This window comes from Hemitrygon akajei, chromosome 7 (genome assembly GCF_048418815.1).
Source record: "Hemitrygon akajei chromosome 7, sHemAka1.3, whole genome shotgun sequence".
Classification (NCBI taxonomy): domain Eukaryota; kingdom Metazoa; phylum Chordata; class Chondrichthyes; order Myliobatiformes; family Dasyatidae; genus Hemitrygon; species Hemitrygon akajei.
Window position 1 is genome coordinate 124,973,125 of NC_133130.1, and position 26,977 is coordinate 125,000,101.

At 41.4% G+C, this 26,977-nt stretch overlaps 1 protein-coding gene across 4 annotated transcripts in view; it reads left to right on the top strand.

Annotated features, from left to right (window-relative positions):
* Window positions 1–26,977, top strand: part of LOC140730890 (catechol O-methyltransferase-like) — a 250,646-nt gene that overhangs the window by 44,765 nt on the left and 178,904 nt on the right. For all 4 annotated transcript variants that reach the window (XM_073051904.1, XM_073051903.1, XM_073051905.1 and 1 more), the window contains exon 3: window positions 23,845–24,038. In XM_073051904.1, coding sequence (XP_072908005.1) covers window positions 23,845–24,038 — 194 coding nt within the window. The remainder of the gene's footprint in view (window positions 1–23,844; window positions 24,039–26,977) is intronic.

Consider the following 26,977-nt stretch of genomic DNA (forward strand, 5'->3'; position numbering starts at 1 on the left):
TCTTTGGACCTGTGCAGAACACTGGAGAGCGTTGAGCTCCACAGCTTTTAAAGCACCTTAATTGATTAATTGTTGTCTAATGAGAGTCATAATTATTTAGGGTTCCTTGTGTTCTTCTCCACTCTCTGTAACATGGTCTCCCGGTGCTTTCTGCTTAAACTCGTTAAGTTTATTTTGATGGGCTCAGGGATTCCGTGTTACACGTATTATTTAAGTGGACGCCCGATTAGCACTAATTGAGAGGTCCTAGTTTTGAGGATGCTGCTTCTTGTGGTGTCGCTAGGCCAAGCCAAGAGGTTGTTTAGGAATTATTGTTGCCGCCTCTACATCAGAGTCTGTCACATCGGGACATCGGGACAACTCACCTTTCTTTGTGTGTGTATTGAACAGTTCGAAGTTTAAAGTAAATTTATTATCAAGGTATGTAAATGTCATTATATACAACACCAAGTGTTGTGTATCATGGGAAGGACATACAAACTCCTTACAGAGGAAGCCAGAATTGAACTCTGAACTCCGACGCCCTGAACTGTGACACTTACTGCCTGTTACCCACTGGCATTTGGGGCAGCAATGAAGGCCCTTTGACTCTGGGGGTGTTCAGGGCTTTCTTCATCATGTCAGTAGCTTCCTCTCAGTTTTCACTACTGTCAGTCACGTAAATCCCGGGTGGAGACTCAGGAATATCGTTACACTCAGATGTAGAAGGATTCTTCATTGTTGTTTCCATTGCAATTTTGTTTTACCAGTCAGGGTTGTTAGCCCTCAGCTGAACCCCCGAACCTGGAGGTCTGGTGAACCACTCTTAGTCTGGCCTTTGCCCTTTGTCCTGTTTGGCATGGGTGACCCTACCAAGAGCCCCTGACTCCAGCCAACGTAGCTCTCTGGGTCATTGAGGTATGGCAAGTCTCCGAACCCTACGACGAGTTTGTGGTCCCCTTGGAGGTGAGCTGTAATAGCCTTCCGCTGTGCTACTGTGTGCTGAATTCACAGTCCACAGACCGAAATGCTGAATTATGATTCCTAGATTTCAAATGTAACTGGGATTTTGATGTAAATTTCCTTTAACGCTGGACAAAAGAGTTGGTTTATTATTTGCCAGTATGACCTTTCTTGGTGAAAGTAGTTTTGGTTTTCATTCAGCTACAGCAAGCTGGCAGGTTTATCATCTGTCTTCTCTGATAAAAATCTGTGTGGGGTTCATGCCTTAAATACTAAATGACATCCATGATTAATGAACTGCATGAGAAGACAATGTACTTCAGCTAAAATGTGGAGCTGAGGACTGCGTTCTTGTCTGTTACCATGGCAGCTATCTACTGGCTAGGCTGAGTCAAGGGACGTTGTAGATTACCTGCCAAATTCAATATAAAAGATACTGATATGATCACAGAATAATTTACCCTTTGATAGTAAAATGCTGGAAGTCATTGTTTTCAAGGGAAAGGCACTGATCTAAGTCATTACGCAAATCAAAGTTTGTAAATAGGATTTAAAATTTGAAATTAAATAAGACCATAAGATTTGGGAGCAGATTTAGGCCTTTTGGCCCATCAAGTCTGCTCTGCCATTTCATCAGAATCAGGTTTATAATCACTGGCATGTGACGTGAAATTTGTTAACTTAGCTGCAGCAGTTCAATGCAATACATAATCTAGCAGAAACAGGGAAAAAAATAGTAATAATAAATAAAATAAAACATAATAAATAAACAAGTAAATTACACATATTGAATAGATTATTTAAACATGTGCAAAAACAGAAATACTGTATATTTAAAAAGTGAGGTAGTGTTCAAAGCTTCAAAGTCCATTCAGGAATCAGATAGCAGAGGGGAAGTAGCTGTTCCTGAATCACTGAGTGTGTGCCTTCAGGCTTCTGTGCCTCCTACCTGATGGTAACAGTGAGAAAAGGGCATGCCCTGGGTGCTGGAGGTCTTTAATAATGCACTCTGCCTTTCTGAGACACCGCTTCCTAAAGATGTCCTGGGTACTTTGTAGGCTAGTACCCAAGATGGAGTTGTCTAGATTTACAATCTTCTGCAGTTTCTTTCAGTTCTGTGCAGTAGCCCCTCCATACCAGACAGTGATGCAGCCTGTCAGAATGCTCTCCACGGTACAAATATAGATGTTTTTGAGTGTATTTGTTAACATGCCAAATTGCTTCAAACTCCTAATAAAGTGTAGCCACTGTCTTGCCTTCTTTATGACTACATCAATGTGTTGGGACCAGGTTAGGTTCTCAGAGATCTTGACACCCAGGAACTTGAAGCTGCTCACTCTCTCCACTTCTGATCCCTCTATGAGGATTGGTATGTGTCCCTTCATCTTACCCTTCCTGAAGTCCACAATCAGCTCTTTCATCTTACTGACGCTGAGTGCCAGGTTGTTGCTGCAGCACCATTCCACTAGTTGACATATTACTCGCTCCACATATTGCTCACTCCTGTACTCCCTCTTGTCACCACCTGAGATTCTACCAACAATGGTTGCATCGTCAGCCAATGTGTAGATGGTATTTGAGCTATGCCTAGCCACACAGTCATGTGTATATAGAAAGTAGAGCGGTGAACTGAGCACGCACCCCTGAGGTGTGCCAGTGTTGATCGTCAGCGAAGAGGATATGTTATCACTGATCTGCACAGACTGTGGTCTTCTGGTTAGGAAGTTGAGGATCCAATTACAAAGGGAGGTACAGAGGCCCAGATTCTGCAACTTCTCAATCAGGATTGTGGGAATGATGGTATTAAATGCTGAGCTATAGTCGATAAACAGCATCCTGAAGTAGGTGCTTGTGTTGTCTAGGTGGTTGAAAGCTGTGTGAAGAGCCATGGAGATTGCGTCTGCCGTTGACCTATTGTGATGATAGGCAAATTGCAATGGGCCATGGTTGATCCAATTTCCCAATCTCCTTCCTTCTCCAAATAAACTTTTGTGCCCTGACTAATCAAGAATCTATCAACCCCTGCCTTAAATATACCTAGTGACTTGGCCTCCACAGCCTCCTGTGGCAATGAATTCCACAGATTCACCACCCTCTGGTTAAAGAAATTCCTCCTCAACTCCATTCTAAAAGGACGCCCCTCTATTCTGAGGCTGTGTCCTCTGGTCTTAGACTTTCCCACCATAGGAAACATCCTCTCCATATCCAGTCTATTGAGGCCTTTCAATATTTGATAGGTTTCAATGAGATCACCCCACATTCTTCTGAATTCCAGTGTATACAGGCCCAGAGCCATCAAACGCTCTACAAATGACAAACCTGGAATTATTTTGTGAACCACCTTTAAACTCTCTCCAAAGTCAGCACATCCTTTCTTAGATAACAGGCCCAAAATTGCTCACAATACTCCAAGTGAAGCCTCACCTGTGTTTCATAAAGCCTCAATGTTACATCATTAAATGTGTTAGTGAACAGAGATTCCTTGTTTTTTTGCATTTAAATCTATTGGTATTTGTTCCTGCTTTACTGAGGGACATATTCCAAGCAAAGACAATGGAGTGAATTCAAGTTTCACAAGAGGATCTCACAAAGGCAAAACCCATTGGGCATACTCCAGTATGGGTCTGAGAGTTACCCACACACACAGGGAAGGTCCTGATCTGTACATGTCCAGAGGGTCTCTCTCGCAAGGCTTGGCTAACTGAGACTACTTTTGTCCTCTCACAATTGCCGGTCCTAACACATCGATGCAGCTATAAAGAAGGCAAGACAGTGGCTATGTCTTGTTAGGTGCTTGAGGACATTTGGTATGTCCCGAAAAATATTCAAAAATTTTACTCAAGAGCATTCTGACTGGTTGCATCAACTACCTGGTATGGGGGGGGGGGGTTGCTGGCTACTGCTCAGGATCAAAGTAAGCTGCAGAGAGTTGTAAACTCAGTCAGCCCCATCATGGGTACTAACCTCCAGAGTATCCAGGACATCTTCAAGGAGTGATGCCCCAAAAATGCGGCATCTTGTCATGAAGGACACTCATCACTCAGGACATGCCCTCTTCTCACCAGGGAGGAGGTACAGGAGCCTGAAAACACACACTCAATGATCCAGTAACAGCTTCTTCCCCTCTGCCGTCCGATTTCTGAATAGACATGTGTTACAATCCAGCAACAATGAATATATGATTGAAACAGGGTTTTTATAACAAATAAAACATTTATTAAAAAAAACCTCAAAAAGTGAACATACGACTAACAACCGGCAGTCAGCTGCAATACGGCAACTCAAACAGTTCTTAAAGCGATAATGCAAAAACGGTTCTCAGAAGTAGTAATGCGAAAGTCCAAAATGATTTACAGTCCGTTAAAGGATAGGCTTTCCTTAATAATAAATTCTCTTTCGTGGCGTTACTGCTGTTCCTAGTCGAAGTATGTTATTCCCCAGAGGATTTACGATCGAAGGAAATAAAACGGCTCAAAGGCTCTGACCTTCCTTTGACAAAACTTTGACAAATCCAACTCACTGCTCTATTGGCAAAGCAGAAGTTAACATGGACACAGGTCACTAATCCCTCATGCGAAGATTAAGCAAAGGTTGAATCTGTTTCACCGTCAACATTAACTCTCTTCAATCTTTCAGCTTCCCGAACTTCGACGAATCTTCACTCTGCAACTTGATTTTAACTGGCAGTATTGTAGCAGAGCTGCCGGCAATAACCTCCGACTTAAGGCAGAAAGTAAAACTCCACTTTTAAATGAAACTGCGTCATAACATTGGAATACGCAGCAGCATGGAGTCACTACCGAATTCAACCACGGACTGCCCACGTCACAGGGTGGGATTCTCCTTTTATACCTGGTTGAAAAAAACTATCACATGACCTCTCACTGGCGGGAAAATGACATCACTCCTCCATCACAAGACCATTACCTCATGTCCAGCATAGCTTCAATTACATCATGGTCACGTGACAGGTACAAGCTACCCATGGGTATGTAACACCTTGCTCCAAAAAATAAATTTTGATCTGTCAACAACAAAATTTTAACAATTAACTATTTACAAAAAAATACAAACATACAAAATTTACAATGTACACAGTATACATAGTATTATCATACATCAACTGACGAATTATTACCCAGAAGTTTTACAAATGTTAAAATATCACTCCATAAAAAAAAATTGTACATTCAACATCAAGATAGACAATCAGCAATTACATTATCTTTACCTTTAATATGAGTTATCAAAATATTGTACTCTTGTAACATTAAATTCAAATTTAATAACCTTCTGTTTTTGTTTTTCATCTTACTCAGAAACACTAATGGATTATGATCAGTGTAAACGATAAGTGGTTTTTGAGTTGTACCAACATATACATCAAAATGTTCTAAGGCTAAAACAGATAACAATTCTTTCTCTATTGTTGAATAGTTCCTTTGATGCTTATTAAATTTCTTAGAAAAGTAAGCTACGAGATGATCAACCTCATCACCCTCATTCCTTTGCATTAATACTGCTCCTGCAGCCTCATAACTAGCATCTACAGCTAATGAAAAAGGTTTTTCAAAGTCAGGTGCCTTGAGCACAGGTTGTTGACATATCATAGTTTTCAATTTCTCAATTGCTTCTTGACAAGGCACTGTCCACACAAACTTTTCATTCTTCTTCAAGAGGTTAGTTAATGGAAGGGCAACATTAGCAAAATTCTTACAAAATTTTCGGTAATATCCTACCATTCCCAGGAATCTTCTGAGAGTTTTTTTCCCAGTTGGTGTGGGAATCTCTAAAATTGCCCAAACTTTTGCCTGAACAGGAGCTACCCTACCTTGACCCACAACATAACCAATGAAAGTTACAGTGGCATGTCCGAATTCACTTTTAGCTAAATTAATAGTTAAGTTAGCTTTTGAAAGCTTTTCAAACAATTTCTCCACCGCAATAATATGTGCTTCCCAAGTATCATTTCCTGTCACTAAATTGTCAATATAAGCATCTGTATCCTTTAATCCCTGATCACAGAGTTCATCATCCTCTGGAAAGTACCTGAGGCATTCTTATCCCAAATGGAAGAACATTATATTCATATAATCCAGATGGGGTTACAAACGCAGAAATCTCTCTACCTCTATCCGTTAATGGAACACACCAGTACCCTTTCATTAAATCAATCTTTGTAAGGAACTTTGCTTTTCCCACTTTATCTACACAATCATCTACTCTGGGAATTGGATATGCATCTGTTTTCATTACAGCATTCGCCTTCCTATAGTCTACAAAACCTAATACTACCATCTGATTTTGGCACCATTACACAAGGTGAACTCCAATTCGAGTTAGAAGGTTGAATAATATTATTCTCTAGCATATATTTAATTTCTTTCTCAGCAAGTTCACATTTTTCCATGTTCATCCTATATGGATGTTGTTTAATGGGTTTGGCATCTCCAACATCTACATCATGTGAAGCTACAGTGGTTCTTGTAGGAACGTCTGGAAACAAATTTTTATATTTAAAAATTAATTGTTTCATTTGCTGTTTCTGCTCTGGTTGTAAATGTACTAATTTCTCATCAATATTTTCCAGAATGGTTGAGTTTGGTAACTTGACAGAAACAATGTTGGGTTTCAGATGAATCATCCATTATGTCCCTCGTGAGATCAGACTCATTATCATTAACCAGTCACAGTAGCAAACTGTTTCTCATAATATGGCTTTATTATATTTATATGGCAAAGTTGTGTTGGCCTTCTACGTTCTGGAGTTTTTATCATGTAATCCATATAATTGATTTTAGACACAATTTCATAAGGACCATGAAATCTAGCGTGTAAAGGATTCATTTGCACTGAGAAAAGAACCAGCACCTTATCTCCAGGTTTAAACGTCCTCATCCTAGCTTCCTTATTGTACCAGGTTTTCATTTTCTCCTGAGCCAATTTTAAATTTTCCCTAGCTAAACTACAAGCTTTATGTAATCTGTCCTTAAATTTCAAAACATAGTGTAACAAATTAGTGTATATCTCTTTATTAATCCATTGTTCTTTTAATAAGGCTAAAGGTCCTCTAACTCTATGCCCAAATACAAGTTCAAATGGACTGAAACCTAAGGATTCTTGTACTGATTCCCTTACTGCAAATAGAAGTAAGTGTATATCCTCATCCCAATCACTTTCATTTTCCACACAATACATCCTAATCATATTCTTGAGGGTAGAATGAAACCTTTCCAAGGCACCTTGCGATTCTGGATGGTATGCAGACGAAGTGATTTGCTTAGCTCCCAATTTATAAACTATCTGTTGAAACAATCCGGACATAAAATTACTGCCTTGATCAGATTGTATTTCCTTAGGCAACCCAAAATAAGTAAAGAATTTTATAAGAGCTGGAATAGGTTGCAATGGAGCCACTGGTGTAACTTGATTTGGTTTACCCACAATTTGACAAGTATGGCATGTTCTACAAAACATCGCCACATCTTTTCTTAAACTAGGCCAATAAAAATGTTTTAAAATCTTGTCCACAGTTTTCCTTACCCCTTGATGTCCACCCAAGAGCACACTATGAGCTAAAGTTAAAATCTCATTTTGATAAACTTTAGGAACAACTACCTGGTAAACAACATTCCATTCATCACTTGCAGGAATTGTAAGCGATCTCCACTTCCTCATCAACACTCCTTTTTCAAAATAATATCCTACTGGCACCTTCTCAATTTCACTATCTGGTAGAGCTTGTTCTTTTAATTTTATAATCTCAGGGTCTCTGCTCTGCTATCATCTCCTTCCTGGACAGAGACAAATCTTCATAGTCAGACTTACTCCAAGAATCTTGTTCAAACAATGAGTGTAAGAAAGTTTCTGACACATCCTCAAAACTCGAATCCTGATTTGAACAGTCATGAGTAACAACCTTATTCTGCTCATCAATCTTTTTAGCCATAGCTTGAGTTACAACACAGGAAGAATCTGTGTTAGAATCTATCCGTGGTTCCTCTGACTCTATTGTCAAATGCACTTCAGGAAAAACTTGTCCACCTGCCAAATCATTACCTAACAATAAAGAAATATCCTTCACAGGTAAGCTAGGCTGTAATCCTACTTTAACAAGTCCTGTAACTAACCCTGATTTTAAATTCACTTTATGCAAATATACAGGCATAAGGCACTCCCAACACCTTGTATATAATTTACCTCACCAGTGTCAGACTCTTCATTAAACTTTAACACACTGTCTAACATCAGTGATTGAGAAGCTCCAGTATCCCTAAGAATTTTTATTAGCACCGGAGTCGATCCTTCTTCCAAGGATACAAACCCTTCAGTTATAAAATGATCATATCCCTTTTTAACTTGGTCGGACTCTAACAAAACTTCATTTGTGTTTATCAAACCCTGTGATTTTACAGGTGTTTCAGTATGTTGCACACAAGCATCTGGGACTGCTTCCTTCTCTTTTTCAATCGGAAACTGTTAGCTATTACATGACCAGCTTTCTTAAAGTAATTACAAATGGGACCAAACTGTCTTTCCTTCACAGGTTTTCCTTCCTCCTTATCTTTCTCATTAACTTCTGGTTTAATTTCTGATTTACCTTCATTCACTGTGTTATTTTTCTTTTTAAAAGTTCTGCCCTGAGGAAATTTATTCTTATGGATTAAAGCATAGTCATTAGCTAATTTAGCAGACTCCTGCAATGTATCAGTGTCTCTCTCATTTAAGTATGTCCTTACTTCAACAGGAATGTTTCTTTTAAATTCCTCCATTAAAATCAGCTCTTTCAATTTACTATAGTCCCCATTTGCATCTTTAAAGGAAACCCATCTCTCAAAACACACAGCTTTATCATAGGCAAATTCCACATAAGTTTTTTTCCACAGATTTCTTCAAATTTCTGAATCTTTATAAGCTTCTGGGACAAATTCATACGCCTTCAATATGTGCATTTTCACAATATCACAATCAAGCGCTTGCTCAGCAGTTAAAGCTGTATAAACCTGTTGTGCTTTGCCTTTAATCACACTCTGTAACAACACTGACCATTTCTCTTTTGGCCACTCTGAAATCAGAGCAATCGTTTCAAAATGTTGAAAATATTTTTCTACTTCTGTTTCACTAAATGGAGGAACCAATTTAATTTCCTGACTAACAACAAATGTTTTTCCAGAACCAGGAGACTGATTCTCAGACTTTAATTCCACTATCTTAAGTTCAAATTCCCTCTGTTTATCCTCAACTTCGAACCTACGTAATTCCAAGTTAGCTTCCAACTGTTTCTATTTTCAGCTTCTGATCAACTTAATTCCAATTTAGCTTGCAATTCCTTCTGTTTTAATTCAGCTTCTATTTTTAACTTTTCCAACGCTAATTGTTCCGACTGTAACTGAATCGCTGCTTTACTCATAGGAAACCGATCTAAAACCGATATATCAAACACACCCGAATCTATATAGTGTTCCGCGATTTTTCTCTGAATTACAGGCTTTGTTGTAACTTTTGAAATACCTTTAATTTCCAACCTGCTAGCAATCTCCAATATATCTTTTTTTTTGCCTTCGCTAATAACTCTGGCGAAGCCAGAAAGTCATCAATACTCATGGTTGCCGAATACCACTCACAAGCCAATCAAACAAAAGAATCAAGTATTCCCCTTTTCCAAAACACCGATCAAAAAACTAAACAAGCATTTAAACTCAAAAATGGATTCAGCTCGCACGAGCCCCCAGATGTTACAATCCAGCAACAATGAATATATGATTGAAACAGGGATTTTATAACAAATAAAACATTTATTTAAAAAAACCTCAAAAAGTGAACAAACAACTAACAACCGGCAGTCAGCTGCAATACGGCAACTCAAACAGTTCTTAAAGCGATAATGCAAAAACGGTTCTCAGAAGTAGTAATGCGAAAGTCCAAAATGATTTACAGTCCGTTAAAGGATAGGCTTTCCTTAATAATAAATTCTCTTTCGTGGCGTTACTGCTGTTCCTAGTCGAAGTATGTTATTCCCCAGAGGATTTACGATCGAAGGAAATAAAACGGCTTAAAGGCTCTGACCTTCCTTTGACAAAACTTTACATCCAACTCACTGCTCTATTGGCAAAGCAGAAGTTAACATGGACACAGGTCACTAATCCCTCATGCGAAGATTAAACAAAGGTCGAATCTGTTTCACCGTCAACATTAACTCTCTTTGATCTTTCAGCTTCCCGAACTTCGACGAATCTTCACTCTCCAACTTGATTTTAACTGGCAGTATTGTAGCAGAGCTGCCGGCAACAACCTCCGACTTAAGGCAGAAAGTAAAACTCCACTTTTAAATGAAACTGCGTCATAACATCGGAATATGCAGCAGCATGGAGTCGCTACCGAATTCAACCACGGACTGCCCATGTCACAGGGTGGGGTTCTCCTTTTATACCTGGTTGAAAAAAAACTATCACATGACCTCTCACTGGCGGGAAAATGACGTCACTTCCCCCTTCACAAGACCATTACCTCATGTCCAGCATAGCTTCAATTACATCATGGTCACGTGACAGGTACAAGCTACCCACGGGTACGTAACACATTGAACCCATAAACACTACCTCACTACTTCTTTATTTCCTATTTTTTTGCACTACTTATTTAAATTAAGTATTTAATATTTTTTTTCTCACCCCTTATGGCTGGTGTGAATGTGCATTTTCCCTCAATCTCGGGTCCTCTACCAGAGTCTTGGAGTTTGAGGGTTCAGCCAGTATCCTTGGTGCTCCTCGTAGTGCGCTCTTCTGGTCCGAGATCTCAGGTGTTGTTCCCGGGATTTGTTGGAGCCTCTCTCCCAGTCCAGGTGTCACAGCTCCAAGTGCTCCCATCACCACTGGGATTACTCTGACTTTAACCTCCCACATCCTTTCTATCTGCTCTTTCAAGTCCCGGTATTTCTCCAGCTTCCCATATTCTTTCTTCCTAATGTTACTGTCATTCAGGATTGCCACATCTATTACTATTGCTTTCTTCTGTTTCCTGTCCAGTATTACTATGTCTGGTTGGCTGGCCAGTACCTGCTTATCAGTCTGTATTTGGAAGTCCCGCAGGATCTGAGCTCTGTCGTTCTCCATACCTTCTTGGGTGTTTCCCATTTGGACTTGGGCATGTCCAATCCATACTCAGCACAGATGTTCCTGTATGTAATTCCTGCAACTTGATTGTGCCGTTCAGTGTGTGCTGTCCCTGCCTGCACATTGCACCCTGCTACTATGTGCTGGATAGTTTCAGCAAATTCCTTGCACAGTCTTGCCTGGTGTGACAGACCCCTGCTCCTATTGCTCTTCCACTGAGTGCCTGTTCTTGTGCAGCCATGAGCACAGCCTCTGTGTTGTGCCTCAGCCCTGTCATTTCCAGCCATTGGTAGCACTTTCTTATCTCAGCCACCTCTGATATCTGGCAATGGTTCATCCTGTGCAGTGGCTTGTCCTGGCCATGACCTGTGGTCCTCCAGCTCTGCTTCACCCACTTCCATGTCCCTGCCTGCTGTCTGAGGTATTCTCCAAGCAGGTCGGCCTTAGGGACCACCTTCCTGACATACACATGGAGGTTTTGCATTTATTCCAGGGTTGTGACCTTGACCTTTTGAAGTCCCTGTCTTCCTTTAGTATAATATGTATATATACTTACTGTACTTCAGCTTTATCTTGTCTTGCATTGTACTGCTGCTGCAGAGTTAACAAATTTCACGATAGAGGCCGCTGATATTAAACTTTATTCTGATTCTGATTTCTGCAGCTAAGTTAGTTCATAACGGTTGACATTTTAATTTCCAAGATCATTTTGAAAATGATGGTGGATGGTTTGGGATGGTGGTATGGAGTGTATGCTCTAGGCTAAGATGACTCGATCCAGTGACATGAATGCAAGCCAGCAGGCAAGTTCAAATAACCAAGTGGGTCTGGAATAAAAATGGTGATGGTAACTAACTACAAAGGTGTCCAGGAGTCTGACTTCGCATTTACTCTAAGTGGGGTGTGCATGAATTGTGTGGTAGCGTGATGACATATGCAGTTTGTTTGTTTGTTTGTTTGTTTGTGTGTGTGTGTGTGTGTATCCGTAATGAATTATTTAAACAAAGAATGCTTAACCAGTCTGGTTTCTGTGTAGTCCTGGACTTGCAGAACCATCCACCATCATTTTCAAAATGATCTTGGAAATTAAAATGTCAACTGTTATGAAATAACTTAGCTGCAGAAATCAGAACTGTTGTACCTAATCTACATCAGAATTAGAATCAGATTTACTATCAGTGACAGATCGTGAAATTTTTTTCATTTGTGGCAGCAGTACAGTGTGTTACAAGGAAGTCCCCTTAATAATAGCATTCAGTTCAGCAATGAGAGATTCTGTACTTACTGACAAATGCCTTCATTGTCTCAGCTAAAAAGTGCATGGGCTCACAAGCTAACTAACTGTGTGCATGCTCGCTAGGTTTCCCTGATCCTCCATGGACAGTCAAAGAAAAAGAGTCTGTGCTGGCTAGGTGTTCTTCGTGATCCCGATGTGAACTCCACGTGTCCGGCTCAGGGTCCTCAACATCCGTGAGGCTTGGTCTCCGGAGAGTTGTCACTGCTTTGGGTGTGGATAGTCAGAGGCTTTTTCCCAGGGCTGAAACGGCTAACCTAGGGCATAGTTTTAAGGTGTTTGGAAGTAGGTACAGAGGAGATATCAGGGTAAGTTTTGTTTTATGCAGAGAGTGGTGAGTGCATGAAATGGGCTTCCGGCGATGGTGGTAGGGACGGATACAATAGGGTCTTTTAAGAGACTCCTGGATAGGTACATGGAGCTTAGAAAAATAGAGGGCAATGAGTAACCCTAGGTACTTTCTAAATTAAATATATGTTCGACACAGCTTTGTGGGCAGTAGGGCCTGTATTGTGCTGCAGGTTTTCTATGTTTCTATGCTTTGCCCTCGAAGCTTCTTACTTTTAAACATCTTTATCAGTTCAAATGTTGCATTTCAATCTTGTTGGCTCAGGGTCATCTGACTAACCTGTGTTAGATTCCCATTGCATGTAGCCCAGGGTAACAAGCAGTATTGTTTTATAGCCTTCACCTACAATCTCATAAATCAGGTTATGACTTTTGTTCTTTTCACTCTGGGCGGTTCAAACAGCGTCACCCAGACACTGGGCCCAGATGACAAGATTACTTACTCAAACCTGCCGTGTTACACAATAGGCTTGTCCTTACTTGAGAATGGTCATTCACAGAAACTCTCTGTGCCCACTTTCAACTGCTCTGATTAAGTTACCCCAGGGCAAGCATCAGTTCATCAAACAGTTCACAAAATGGCGGCTACATGGACAGTCTCACAAAATGCCTGCCTCCATTCCTGTTCACCGATTGGCATTCTTTCTGGTCAATGAGTATAATACATAAAAAGTAAGTAACAATAAGAAATATAAGAAATAAATAAGTAGTGCAAAAAGAGATCAAAATAGTGAGATAATATTCATGGGTTCATGGGCTCATGCTGACAGTTTAAATGGTTCGGCATGAACTAAATGTGCCAATATCCATTACATTTCTATGACTCTATGACCCTTTCAAAAATCGGATGGCAGAGGGGAAGAAGCTGTTCCAAAAATGTTGAGTGTGTGCCTTCAGGCTCCTGTACCATTTCCCTGATAGTAGCAATGAGAAGAGGGCATGTCCTGGAAGGTGACTGAGCTTCATAGTGGGTGCTGCCTTTTGGAAATGTCCGTGGTGCGGAATGGACTAGCGCCCATGTTGACACTGGCTGAGTTTACAGCTCTCTGCAGCTTTTTCTGTTCCTGTGCAGTAGCCACCCCCCGCCCCATACCGGATGGCAATGCAGCCAATCAGAATGCTCTCCATGGCACATCTGTAGAGATTTGTCAGAGTCTCTGATGACATGCTAAATCTCCTCAAACTCCTAATGAAATATAGCTGCCAGTGCACCCTCTTTGTAATTGTATCAATATGTTAGGGGCGAGGATAGATCTTCAGAGATCGTGACCCCTGGAATCTGAAGCTGCTCACCCTTTACACTGCTGACCCCTCAATAAGGACTGGTGTGTGTTCTCCTCAAGTCCACATTCTTGTAGTCCTTGTTCTTCCTGACCAAGTAGCAATGATGTTGCTGCAAGCAAGTATGAATTTTCACGTACTTCACTGTACTTGTGCACAATAAACTTGATGTTAACCCTTTACTGCGCTCAGCATTGTGTGACACCTTTCGGGGGCACTATTATCATTATATGCCCTGTCGTATGACACCATCATTACGTGCCATTCATATGATGTTGCAAACATGGTGACCATAATAGTTCTTGGCTAATTTTTCTACATTCATTATTGGCCTCTTCCAGGCAGTGTCTTTACAAGACGGGTGACTCCAGCCATTATCAATACTCTTCAGAGATTGTCTGCCTGGAGTCAGTCGTCACATAACCAGGACTTGTGATATGCACCAGCTGCTCAAACGACCAATGACCACCTGCTCCTAGGGCTTCATGTGACCCGGGTTTTGGGGTGGTGGGGCGAGGACGGGGGCTAAGCAGGTGCTACACCTTGCCTAAAGGTAACTTGCAGGCTAGCGGAGGGAAGGAACGCTTTACACATCCTTTGGTAGAGACTTATCTCCATCCTGCCACCCATTTCAGGGGATAATTAGTTGTAAATGGAACTCCAATATTTCTCAAAGCTTAGGAGGCCCATTAGAGTATTCACTTACACCCCATGTACTTCCAGCTGATCTGTTCTCTCTCATACGTCCATCAATTCCTTACCACTTATCTACCCTAGGGTCAACTTACAGTAAGCAAATAGCCTACCAGTCCTAATGAAGGGAACTGGCCCGAAATGTCGACTGTTTATTCGTTTCCATGGACACTGCCTAGCCTGCTCAGTTCCTCCAGCATCTTGTGTGTTTTGCCTTGGATTTCTAGCATCTGTGGATTTTCTCTGTTTGTGAACCTACCGACACCGATTCAGGATGTTTGAACAAATGAGGGCATCCAGGAGAAATCCACACCATCGCAGAGAGAATGCATATCTCCACACAGCGATGGATACGGGCACATGGTAGCAGTTAGTGTGATGCCCTTACAGCTCGGAGCATCGGAGTTTCGAGTTCAGTTCCACGGCCTCTGTAAGAAAGTTTGGACATTCTCCCTGTGACTGCATGGGACACCTCCAGGACCTCCCACAGTCCAAAGATGTACCGGTCGGTAGGTTAATTCTCCCGTGATTAGGCTAGGGGTAAATCGGTGGCTTGCTGGGTTGCATACCTCAGTGGGCCAGAAGGGTCTATTTTATTGCTAAATGAAATAAAGGCTAGCTGTGACTGTAAGCTGTGAGCAGATTTCGTAACAAACATTTACTGGAAGAGGTTCTCTAGCCACTGCGTGTTTGGTACCCTAGAGACCGTTCTAACTGACTGCATCACCATCTGGTACGGGGGGCGGGGGGGGCAGGGTGTGGATGCCTACTGTGCAGGATCGAAATAAGCTGCAGGGAGTTTAAACTTAATCAGCTCCATCATCAGTCTGCCTCCGTAGTATCCAGGACATCTCCAAAGAGTGATGCCTCAGAAAGGCAGCGACCATCATTGAGGACCCCCATCTCTCAAGACATCCCTCATCCCTCTTCTATCAGGGAGGAGGTACAGAAGCCTGAAGACACACACTCAACGATTTGGGAACAGCTTCTTCCCCCCTGACATCCAATTTCTGAATGGACATTGAACCCGTGAACACTACCTCACTACTTTTTTATTTCTATTTTTGCACTATTTATTTAATGTAACTATATATTTTCTCTCATTGTAATTCAGTTTTTATTATTGCTGCATAGCAACAAATTTCATGACATATGCCAATGATTTTAAACCTGATTCTGATTCTGATACTTGCTTGAAGGAGGAGCACAGGATTGGGTGACTATGATTGGGAGACCTGTCCCACGTGCAGGAGGTAAACAACAACAAAGATTAGCTTCATTTGTCACATATAAATCAAAACATACAGTGAAATGAGTCATTTGTATAAACGAACAACACATTCTAGGTTGTGCCGGGGCAGCCCACAAGTGTCGCCACACTTCCAGCACCAGCGAAGTGTGCCCACAACTCACTAACCCTGAGCCGTAAGTCTTTGGATGTGTTGGCAATGAAGAATCTGCAGCACCAAGAGAAACCCACGGGGAGAACATACCCACAGTCACAGGGAAAACGTACAAACTCCTCACTGACGGTGGTGGGAATTGAACCCTGATTGCTGGAACTGTTGTAGCGTGAGGGAAGAGCAGGTTCGGGGATCCAATGAGTTGAACAGACATCACAGATTTAAAATGGGTACGTTGAATATTTACTTAAAAATGAAGAACGAGGGATGGACTTCCGGGTCATCAAGGGAATGGCGGCGTAGGGAGAGGTCTCTCGACAAAGAAGAGGATAAACTGCCCCAAAGCCGAAATTAGACAAAAATTTAAAACTGAATAACTATATTAATAAAAGGGGCAAGGATGTTGTCTAAGGACAAGAGTAAAAAGTCCGCTCAGAAGGTTGATAAAAACAAAGAGATGCAGCGAGACGACGGGCCTAGCTCCCCATGGCTAGCCTGACGGAGATAATGAGGAAGAATCAGTGAATTTGACTTTGATTCTCAGAGAGATTCGCAAGTTCCGACAAGATAACAGGAAACAGTTGGAAGATATTAAAGGAGAAATAGTAAACACTAATTTGAGGTTAGACAAAGCCGAAGCGAGGATTGTAGTGACTGAGGAGAGGCTGCAAAAAGCAGAGGAAGTGATAGAAATAATGCTAAAGCTGCAAGAGCAGCTTCAGTGGAAGCTAACAGACCAAGAAAGCCGCTCAAGAAGGGAAAATGTGAGGATCTGCGGAGTTCCCGAAGGAGCTGAAGGTAAACTCGGATTGATGATTCCCTTCATGGAGAAGCTGCTTAGAGAGAATCTTGATACACTGGACGCAAAGGACCTACAGATAGAAAGGGCTCACTGTGCGTTAGCTCCTCTGCCCCCGGCAGGCGCCCATCCCAGATCAATTGTTGTCAGATTCCACAGCTACAGAATGAAGGAAGAGGTGCTTAAACGTGCATGGCAAAAGAAAGGTTTCATGTTGAACAACTGTAAAATCAGTTTAGACCACGATTACGCACCGGAGATCCTTGTCAGACGGAAGGAATATGCGGAAACACGGAGAGTCCTGAAGGAAAACAATATCAGATTCCAGACCCTGTATCCAGCTTGGTTAAGAGTCTTTTACAACGAAGGGATAAAAACCTACGCTACAGTAGAAGAGGCAACGACGGACATGGCGGACTGAGGTCTACCTATAAAAGTTATCACCCAACCGGAGTCGTTACTGGAGAGGATTCGGCAAAAGTCATGGCAGCCAGCACGGGGAGGACGCTACACAAGAACCAGAGTATCAAATTACAAGGAAAAGCTGCAAATATTCAGAAGCAAACGTACAGAGAATATAGATTAATCAAGAGAAATGACTGAAAAGAGTCAATCGGACTTGAAGGTAAAATGAAAGTTGGTAACTGAAAATAAACTAGACGGAATAACTTGAATATAGCAATATGGTCGAGACATAAAAAGGAGAGAATTCTCTATGATTATTCACACTGCGGAGGGCCCTCTAACAGGGTGAAGATAGAGGTATTCCCTCTGAACTGAGGCAGGTTGGTGCTCAGGCCTCATTGTTGGAAGTCGGGAAAAATTTTCAAATGTTATTTGTTCAAAAATGTCCAGGGTGTGGTTGTATGTTTTGGTTTATTGTTGAGAAGGGATTGCTTACTGTTTGGTTAGAAAAGGAGAGTGTTTTTTTTGTTAGAGAAAAATACAAATTGAACTGGTAAAAATAATTTCCTATAATGTTAATGGGGTTATGAATCCAATTAAGAGAAATAAGATTATGTCTAAATTGAAAAAAGAGAGGGCACAAATAGTTTTCCTTCAGGAAACACACATGAGCCAATCTGAACATGTAAATTAAAAAGAATGGGTTTTAAGCATGTATTTTATTCATCGTATAAATTGAGTCACAAGAAGGGGGTAGCAACTTTAATATCAAGTGCTCTTAATTATGAACATATTTCAGAGACTAAAGACAAGGATGGACGATTTGTAAAAATTACAGGAAGAATAGAAGGTACAGAAATAACATTGCTGAATGTTTATGCTCCACCAGGTTGTGAATGGTCATTCTATAGGCACATTTTTGACCTAATGGTCAGTTCTCAAGGGGTAGTAATCTGTGGAGGGGATTTTAATACTAGGTTAAATCCTGCATTAGATTCTTCAAGAATAGTCACTCAAAATAAACCTTTGACTAGGAAAATGAATTCATTCATGGAGGAGTTAGGAATTATTGATGTGTGGAGGGAATTACACCCCACTAGTAAAGATTATACACATTACTCTTTCCCTCATTCAGCTTATTCAAGGATAGACTGTTTTTTATATTTAACATAGATAGACTCAGGATAAAAGATTGTAATATTGCAACAATTGATTTGTCGGATCATAGCCCAGTCTCTATGTCCCTAATCCTGGAAAAGGCAATGAGGAAAACACTATGGAGGTTAAATTCACATATGCTCAATAATCTGGAAGTAATGGAGAGATTAAGGGGAGAAATTAAAGAATACGTAGACCTTAATGACACGGGGGAAACATCACCAGTGATCTTATGGGATGCTGTACTGAGAAGAAAAATTATTTCCATAACCACTCACATGAAAAAAATTCAATGCACAAAAATTAGCAGATCTTCAAGGAAAATTAAATCAACTTCAAGTTGTAGATAGCAATAAAATTACTTCTAATTTAAAACAGGAAATTAAGAAATTGCAAAGTGAAATTGATGATATTTATACATTGGAAACTCAAAGAAATTTTCTTTACTTGAGACAAAAGAATTATGAAGTAGGTGGTAAATCAGCTAGATTATTAGCATATAAATTACGTAAACAACAAGCAGATAATACAATTTACAAAATAAAGAATCCAAAGACAAAGCTGGTGGAGAGCACAATAAGGAAAATTCAAGAGAGTTTTGAAACATATTATCGAGAACTGTACTCTCAACCCCGGGCCTCAGATGAGCCCTATATAGACACTTTACTGAATTCTTTGGATCTACCCAAGCTCACAGATTTACAAAACAAATGCCTATTAGAACCAGTAACTGTCAAAGAACTGAACGTGGCCATCTCTAGATTAAAGACCGGAAAGTCTCCAGGTTTACCTCAGAGTGGTACAAATCACTGAAGTCACAGTTAGTCCCATTGCTACTTAACACCTTTAATTGGATATTACAGAGAGGAGAAATTCCACCTTCCTGGACAGAAGCGATTATTTCAGTTATTCCTAAAGAGGGTAAAGATAAACTAGAATGTGGCAATTACCGGCCAGTCAACGTTCTTAATTTGGATTACAAATTATTTACATCTATATTAGCACGTAGACTGGAAAAGTTTTTACCTGGCTTCATCCACTTATACCAGACTGGATTTATTCAACAAAGACAAACATAAGGAGAACTTTACACATACTAGAACAGGTTATTAAGAGTGGGACAGAGACAGTGATAGTGGGGCTAGACGCTGAGAAAGCTTTTGATTCAGTTAGCTGGGCATTCCTGTATAGAGTGTTAGGAACATTTGGCTTTTAAGAAAAGTTTATTAAAGTAATCCAGACTTTATATGACAGTCCCACAGCTCGAATTAAGATAAATGGGGACCTCTCTGACTCCTTTATTTTAGAGAGAGGAACTAGAAAGGGATGCCCAATTTCTCCTCTCCTTTTTGCGTTATACATTGAACCGCTTGCCCAACTAATAAGACAGAGCAAAGTTGTAAAAGGTATTAAGGTGGCAGGGATTGAACAGAAAGTGGCGTTATTCGCAGATTATGTTTTAGTCTATCTGTGTGAACCAGAAAAATCATTTATAGGATTGTTTACACTGTTGGATGAGTTCAGGAAAGTATCAGGTTGTAAAATAAATGTAAAGAAAACGCAGATTATGCCCCTAAATTATACAGCATCCAAAAAACTGCAGGATACATATGATCTTGAGTGGGAAGCTAAATCATTAAAATATTTAGGAATAACCCCGCCAAAGGATATTTCAACGTTATCACAGGTAAATTATGGGCCATTAATTTCAAAGATAAAAGCAGATATACATAGATGGAATTTTATACCCTTTTTAAGTTTAAATTCAAGGATAAATACTATAAAAATGAATATTCTCCCTCGGTTACTCTATCTTTTCTGGACTTTACCTGTAGAGGTGGATGATAATCAATTCAGGGAATGGGACAAATGGATTTCCCGCTTTATCTGGCAAGGAAAGAAACCTAGAATTCGATTTAACACCTTACAGTTAGGGAAGGAAGGAGGAAGTATGGCACTTCCTTGCTTGAGAAATTATTTTTATGCTTCACAGATAACCCCTCTGTTATACTGGTGTAATAAGGAATATAAGGCTAGATGGAAGGAAATAGAATTTGGATTGATTGACAGTTTTCCTCTGCAGGTCTCAATAACAGACAAAGGATTGATAGCCCAATTGAAAAACTCTAAAAACAGCTGGATAAATCTTACATGAAAAGTATGGCGGAAGGTGGCTAATTCATGTGGAATTAATAACATGTTAAAACTTTTTAGATGGTGCGCATATGATACCGAATTTCTTCCCAACAGAGTAGATAAAAGATTTGAACTATGGATAAAGAAAGGTCTTACAACCTATCTCTCATTTAGACAGAAAAGAGTATTACAAAGTTTCCAATCCTTACAGGAAAACATGGCCTAGAACATAATGACATTTTTAGGTACCTTCAAATACGACATTATGTTAACCAGAGTTGTAGATATACAGATTTATCAACAGTAGAATTAGAATTTTTCAAGATTCTGAATTCAGCTTACAGTTCAATGTCAAGTAAATCAATTTCTCGATTATACAATGTACTCTTACATGCTAAAAATGAAAACACATTGTATATTAAAGAGAAGTGGGAGAAAGAAGCGAGGTTGGTACTTTCAGAGGAGGTTTGGGGGAAAATATGCAGCTTTCAGTGGTCTTCAACTAACACTTTGATCTGGAGAGAACATTATTGGAAAAATATTATAAGATTCTTCAAGACCCCATATCAGGAAAAATATAAAAACACAAACGTGACGTGTTGGAGAAGGTGTGGCTCCAAGGAGGCAAATTATTTTCATATTTTCTGGGATTGCCCTAAATTAGAAACATAGAAACATGGAAAATAGGTGCAGGAGTAGGCCATTCAGCCCTTCGAGCCTGCACCGCCATTCAGTATGATCATGGCTGATCATCCAACTCAGAACCCTGTACCTGCTTTCTCTCCATACCCACTGATCCCTTTAGCCACAAGGGCCATATCTAACTTATATTAAATTAAGTTTATATTGGAAAGGTATTCATAGAACTTTAGGTCAGGTATTTAAGGCCCAGTTACCTCTGTACTTTGAGACGCTCTGTTTGGGACATGTACTGTTTTTGGATCAGGAGAAAGACATAAAGTTACTACAGGTCCTCTTAGCGGCAAGTAAGAAATCAATCACCAGAAAGTGGCTAAATCCAATATCACCTACATTAGAAGATTGGCATGAAATTATTTTGGAAATATTTAAAATGGAAAAGATAACCTACTCTTTGAGAATTCAAAAAGAAAAATTTAATCAAATTTGGAATAAATGGATTGAATTTATAACCCCAAAGCGAGCAGACTCTGGTTGACTCTCCGAATGATTTATACTGCTTTTCTCATCAACACAGTAATATTGCTAATGTTAAGCACCCTTGGTTCGATTGTTTACTTTTTTTTAAAACTAGGGAATTAACACAAGTAAAGGAAAAGATTTGGGAAAGGGGAAAAATATGAAAAAAATAAGTAAATAAGTACATAGGGATTGGATAATTATGTTTGGGGGTGGGAGCAAACACGAACGGGTTAGGATATAAAATCCTACAATGGTAGTTACATAGGGTTATATATAATATTTTGGACCAGAAGTAATTGCTCAGAAGAGATGCATGGAAATTATTATTAATCCACTATTATTAATATTTTCTTAACAATTATTGTCATTGCTTAGTCTAATAGGATGGAATTACAATTGCACATAATTATCTATTTAAGTGCCTTATTACTTTTTATATTATCTCAATGTGTACTTATGAATGTATAAAAAATTATAGATTAAAATTAAATTTTTTTAAAAAATTAAAAATGAACAATGAAACACTAAACTGGGTATCTAGCTAAACAAGTGTTCATCTAAGACTGGACATTCAGCTATCCTTTAATTGAACAGATACTCTGCTAAATCTTCCCAAATTATAAAACTCAAGAAGTAAGTCTGCTCCAAACGGATACTTAACTAAACAGACACAGTCTATGTCTGCAATGCTCTTTCTCAATGGTCTATCAAGCAGTAGTAAATCAAGGCAGCTGGACTTCCAGTGTTGTCCAGAAGACACTTCACCATCATCCAAGAGGCTTCAGTTCTGATCCATGGTGGGTAGTTTTCCATCTTATAAACTCTGTGAGTTGTTTAAAGGCGTAGCAATCACATGAGGGTCGTTAAAAGTCACAGAGGTAAAGAGAGGGTCACTTTGCAAGAACTGGGGTGTGAACTGTTGTGGAGATGCGAGGGTTAAAGGTGTTTGGATTGCATTGTAAGTAGCTGATAGCTGATGTCGTACCCCACCCCCTGTGTTCAGGGATGCGTTTTCCAGTTTGACAAAGATGGCTTCTTTCAAACCACCTTGGGGTAGTTGAGTTTCTGTCTGAGTGTAACGATATAGTCTAATAAACATAGTCATCCCATATGTAGCTGGAGTTTCAGAAAAACTCAGAAGAATTTTCAACTAACATCAAACCCTTGTGTTTTTCAAACCTACAAACACTCTGAAATAGAAACTCATGATCCCCAAAGATCCTACACCCAAACATAAACAGAACAATATCATATATGCTTTCCAACACAACGAGAACTGCACAGATCTGTATATCGGCCAGACAAAACAACCACTTCACAAACGGATGGCCCAGCACAGGAGGGCTAACACCTCAGGTCAGGACCCGGCTGTATATCTACACCTAAAGGACAAGGGACACTCCTTTGATGATAACAATGTGCACATTTTGGACAGGGAGGTCAGGTGGTTTGAAAGAGGGGTTAAAGAAGCCATCTTTGTCAAACTGAAAAACTCATCCCTGACACCACCTATCAGCTACTTACAATGCAGTCTGAACATCTCTACCCCAACGTCTCCACAACAGTTGACACCACCCTTCATGCAAAGGTGACCCTCTCATTACCTCTTAATGACCCTCATGATTGCCATACCTTTAAACAACTCACAGAGTTTATAAGCCAGAAAACTGCCACCATGGATCAGAACTGAAGCCTCCTGGACGAGTGGCGAAATGTTTTCTGGACAACACAGCAAGTCCAGTTGCCTTGATTTACTGCTGACCTGAAAGACTGAGAACCTTCATAGATAGATTTCTCAATGTCCTTCTGCACTGGTCGTCACTTCAGCCTGAAGCAGGCCCCATGGATGGCAGGAAAGAAAGAGGGCAAACCTCTCACATGTGCTACTCTTATACCCCCAGAGGTGCCCAGAACCGGAAATGGGCATCGTGGCATACAAGCCAACCAATGGGAAAAGAGCATTGCAGACTTTAAATGAACCAATCACTGACCAGCGTGACAGAAGCATTTTTTGACTGGCAAATAAGCCATGCCCCCCCAGGACAACTGTAAATTATTCTGCTAACAGCCTGCCTCTTTATTCCTGTGTTTCTGCGATGTGTCTCAATGCAGGTGCGATTTTGGACCGGCTGTTGGAAGAGACAAACCCTTCGACGGTGCTTGAGCTGGGGACTTACTGTGGTTACTCAGCTTTACGCATGGGCCGTGTGCTGAAACCTGGCGCGCACCTACTGACCATCGAGTTCAATCCCACCTGTGCACGGGTTGCAAAGCAGATCTTCCACTTCGCTGGAGTGGAGAACAAGGTAAACGTTCTGAAGCCCACAAGAGAAATTCAAGTATTCTTTCAAACAAAACATCTACTCTCCCGCCTAATGTTATGGATACCTATTAACGTACTGCCGGCCAATCTCAGTGCTAAATTGGGCCCCATATCCAAGGAAGAGTGGGCTGGCTTTGGAAAAAATCCAGAGGTTTACGAGAATGATCCCAGGAATGAAAGGGTTAACATTTGAAGAGTGGTCAAGGTTTGTACTTTCTGGAGTTTAGAAGAATAAAGGGGTATTTCATTGATATCCCTTTCGAACTGAGAGGAAGTGCAATTTAACCTGTCGCAAGCTAGAAGATCTTTTCACATCTGAAGCCTGTTTCAACATTACTGAGAAAAGTAAGGGCCCCTATTACTCAGGACATGCCCTCTTCTCATTGTTACCATCAGGAAGGAGGTACAGGAGCCTGAAGGCACACACTCAGATATTTAGGAACAGCTTCTTACCCTCTGCCATCCGATTCCTGAATGGACAATGAACCTGTGAACACTACCTCACTACTTTTTGGTGCACAACTTATTTAAGTTAATATATACAGCGTGTGAGTGTATCTATATCTATATATATATATATATATATATGTATATATACATATACATATGCAATTCAGTTCTTATTATTGTGTATTTTATTGTGCTGCTGCTGCAAAGCCAATACATTTCATGATATATGGTTCAACGGTTCAACTTAATATCACAGGAAGTATACAGTATACAACCTGAAATTCTTACTCTCTACAGACATCCATGAAACAGAAGAAAATCCCCAAAGAATGAATGACAGAAATACATTCAAACCCCAAAGCCCCCCTCCCCAGGCAGTAGCAGCAGCAAAAGCATCAACCCACCCCCTACCCCACTAACTCCAGCAGAAAGCATCAACCTCCCCATCAACGCTCCCCCCTCTCCCTCACCCCTTACTCTAGTAGAAAGCATCAACATCCCCATTAACCGTCCCCCCTCTCCCTCACCCCTTACACTAGTAAAAAGCATCAACCTCCACATTAACCGTCCCCCCTCTCCCTCACCCCTTACTCTAGGAGAAAGCATCAACCTCCCCATCAACCCTCCCCCTCTCACTCACCCCTTACTCTAGTAGAAAGCATCAACCTCCCCATCAACCCTCCCCCTTCCGCCTCACCCCTTACTCTAGTAGAAAGCATCAACCTCCCCATCAACACTCCCCCCTCTCCCTCACCCCTTACTCTAGTAGAAAGCATCAACCTCCCTATTAACCGTCCCCACTCTCCCTCACCCCTTATTCTAGGAGAAAGCATCAACCTCCCCATTAACCCTCCCCCCTCTCCCTCACCCCTTAATCTAGTAGATACCTTCAAACTCCCCATTAACGCTCCCTCCTCTTCCTCACCCCTTACTCTAGTAGAAAGCATCAACCTCCCCATTAACCCTTCCCCCTCTACCTCACCCCTTACTCCAGTAGAAAGCATCAAGCGCCCCATCAACCCTCCCCCTCTCCCTCACCCCTTACTCTAGTAGAAACCATCAACTTCCCCATCAACCTTCCCCCCTCTCCCTTAACTCTCGCAGAAAGCATCAAAACCCCATCAACCAAAGCCACAACCCTCCATCCTCTCCCTCACGCCTTACTCTAGTAGAAAGCATCAACCTCCCCATCAACGCTCCCCCCCTCTCCCTCACCCCTTACCCTCGTAGAAAGCATCAACCTCCACATTGCCCCTCACCCCTTATCTAGTAGACAGCATCAACTTACCCATCAACCCTCCCGCTCTCCCTCACCCCTTACTCCAGTAGAAAGCTTCAACCTCCCCATCAACCCTCCCCCTCTCCCTCACCCCTTACTCTAGTAGAAAGCATCAACCTCCCCATGAACCCTCCCCCTTCCTTCTCGCCCATTACTCTAGTAGAAAGCATCAATCTCCCCATGAACCCTCCCCCTTCCCCCTCACACCTAACTCTAGTAGAAAGCATCAACCTCCCCATCAACCCTCCCCCCTCTCCCTCACCCCTTACTCTAGCAGAAAGCATCAACCTCCCCATCAACCCTCCCCTTCACCCTCACCCCTTACTCTAGTAGAAAGCATCAACCTCCCCATCAACCCTACCCCCTCTCCCTCACCCCTTACTCTAGTAGAAAGCATCAAACTCCCCATCAACCCTCCCCCCTCTCCCTCACCCCTTACTCTAGTAGAAAGCATCAACCTCCCCATCAACCCTCCCCCTTCCCCCTCACCCCTTACTCTAGTAGAAAGCATCGACCTCGCCATCAACCCTCCCCCTCTCCCTCACCCCTTACTATAGTAGAAAGCATCAACCTCCCCATCAACCCTACCCCCCTCCCTCACCCCTTACTCTAGTAGAAAGCATCAAGCGCCCCATCAACCCTCCCCCCTCTCCCTCACCCCTTACTCTAGTAGAAAGCATCAACCTCCCCATCAACCCTCCCCCCTCTACCTCACCCCTTACTCCAGTAGAAAGCTTCAACCTCCCCATCAACCCTCACCCTCTCCCTCACCCCTTACTCTAGTAGAAAGCATCAACCTCCCCATGAACCCTCCCCCTCTCCCTCACCCCTTACTCTAGTAGAAAACATCAACCTCCCCATCAACCCTACCCCCTCTCCCTCACCCCTTACTCTAGTAGAAAGCATCAAACTCCCCATCAACCCTCCCCCCTCTCCCTCACCCCTTACTCTAGTAGAAAGCATCAACCTCCCCATCAACCCTCCCCCTTCCCCCTCACCCCTTACTCTAGTAGAAAGCATCGACCTCGCCATCAACCCTCCCCCTCTCCCTCACCCCTTACTATAGTAGAAAGCATCAACCTCCCCATCAACCCTACCCCCCTCCCTCACCCCTTACTCTAGTAGAAAGCATCAAGCGCCCCATCAACCCTCCCCCCTCTCCCTCACCCCTTACTCTAGTAGAAAGCATCAAC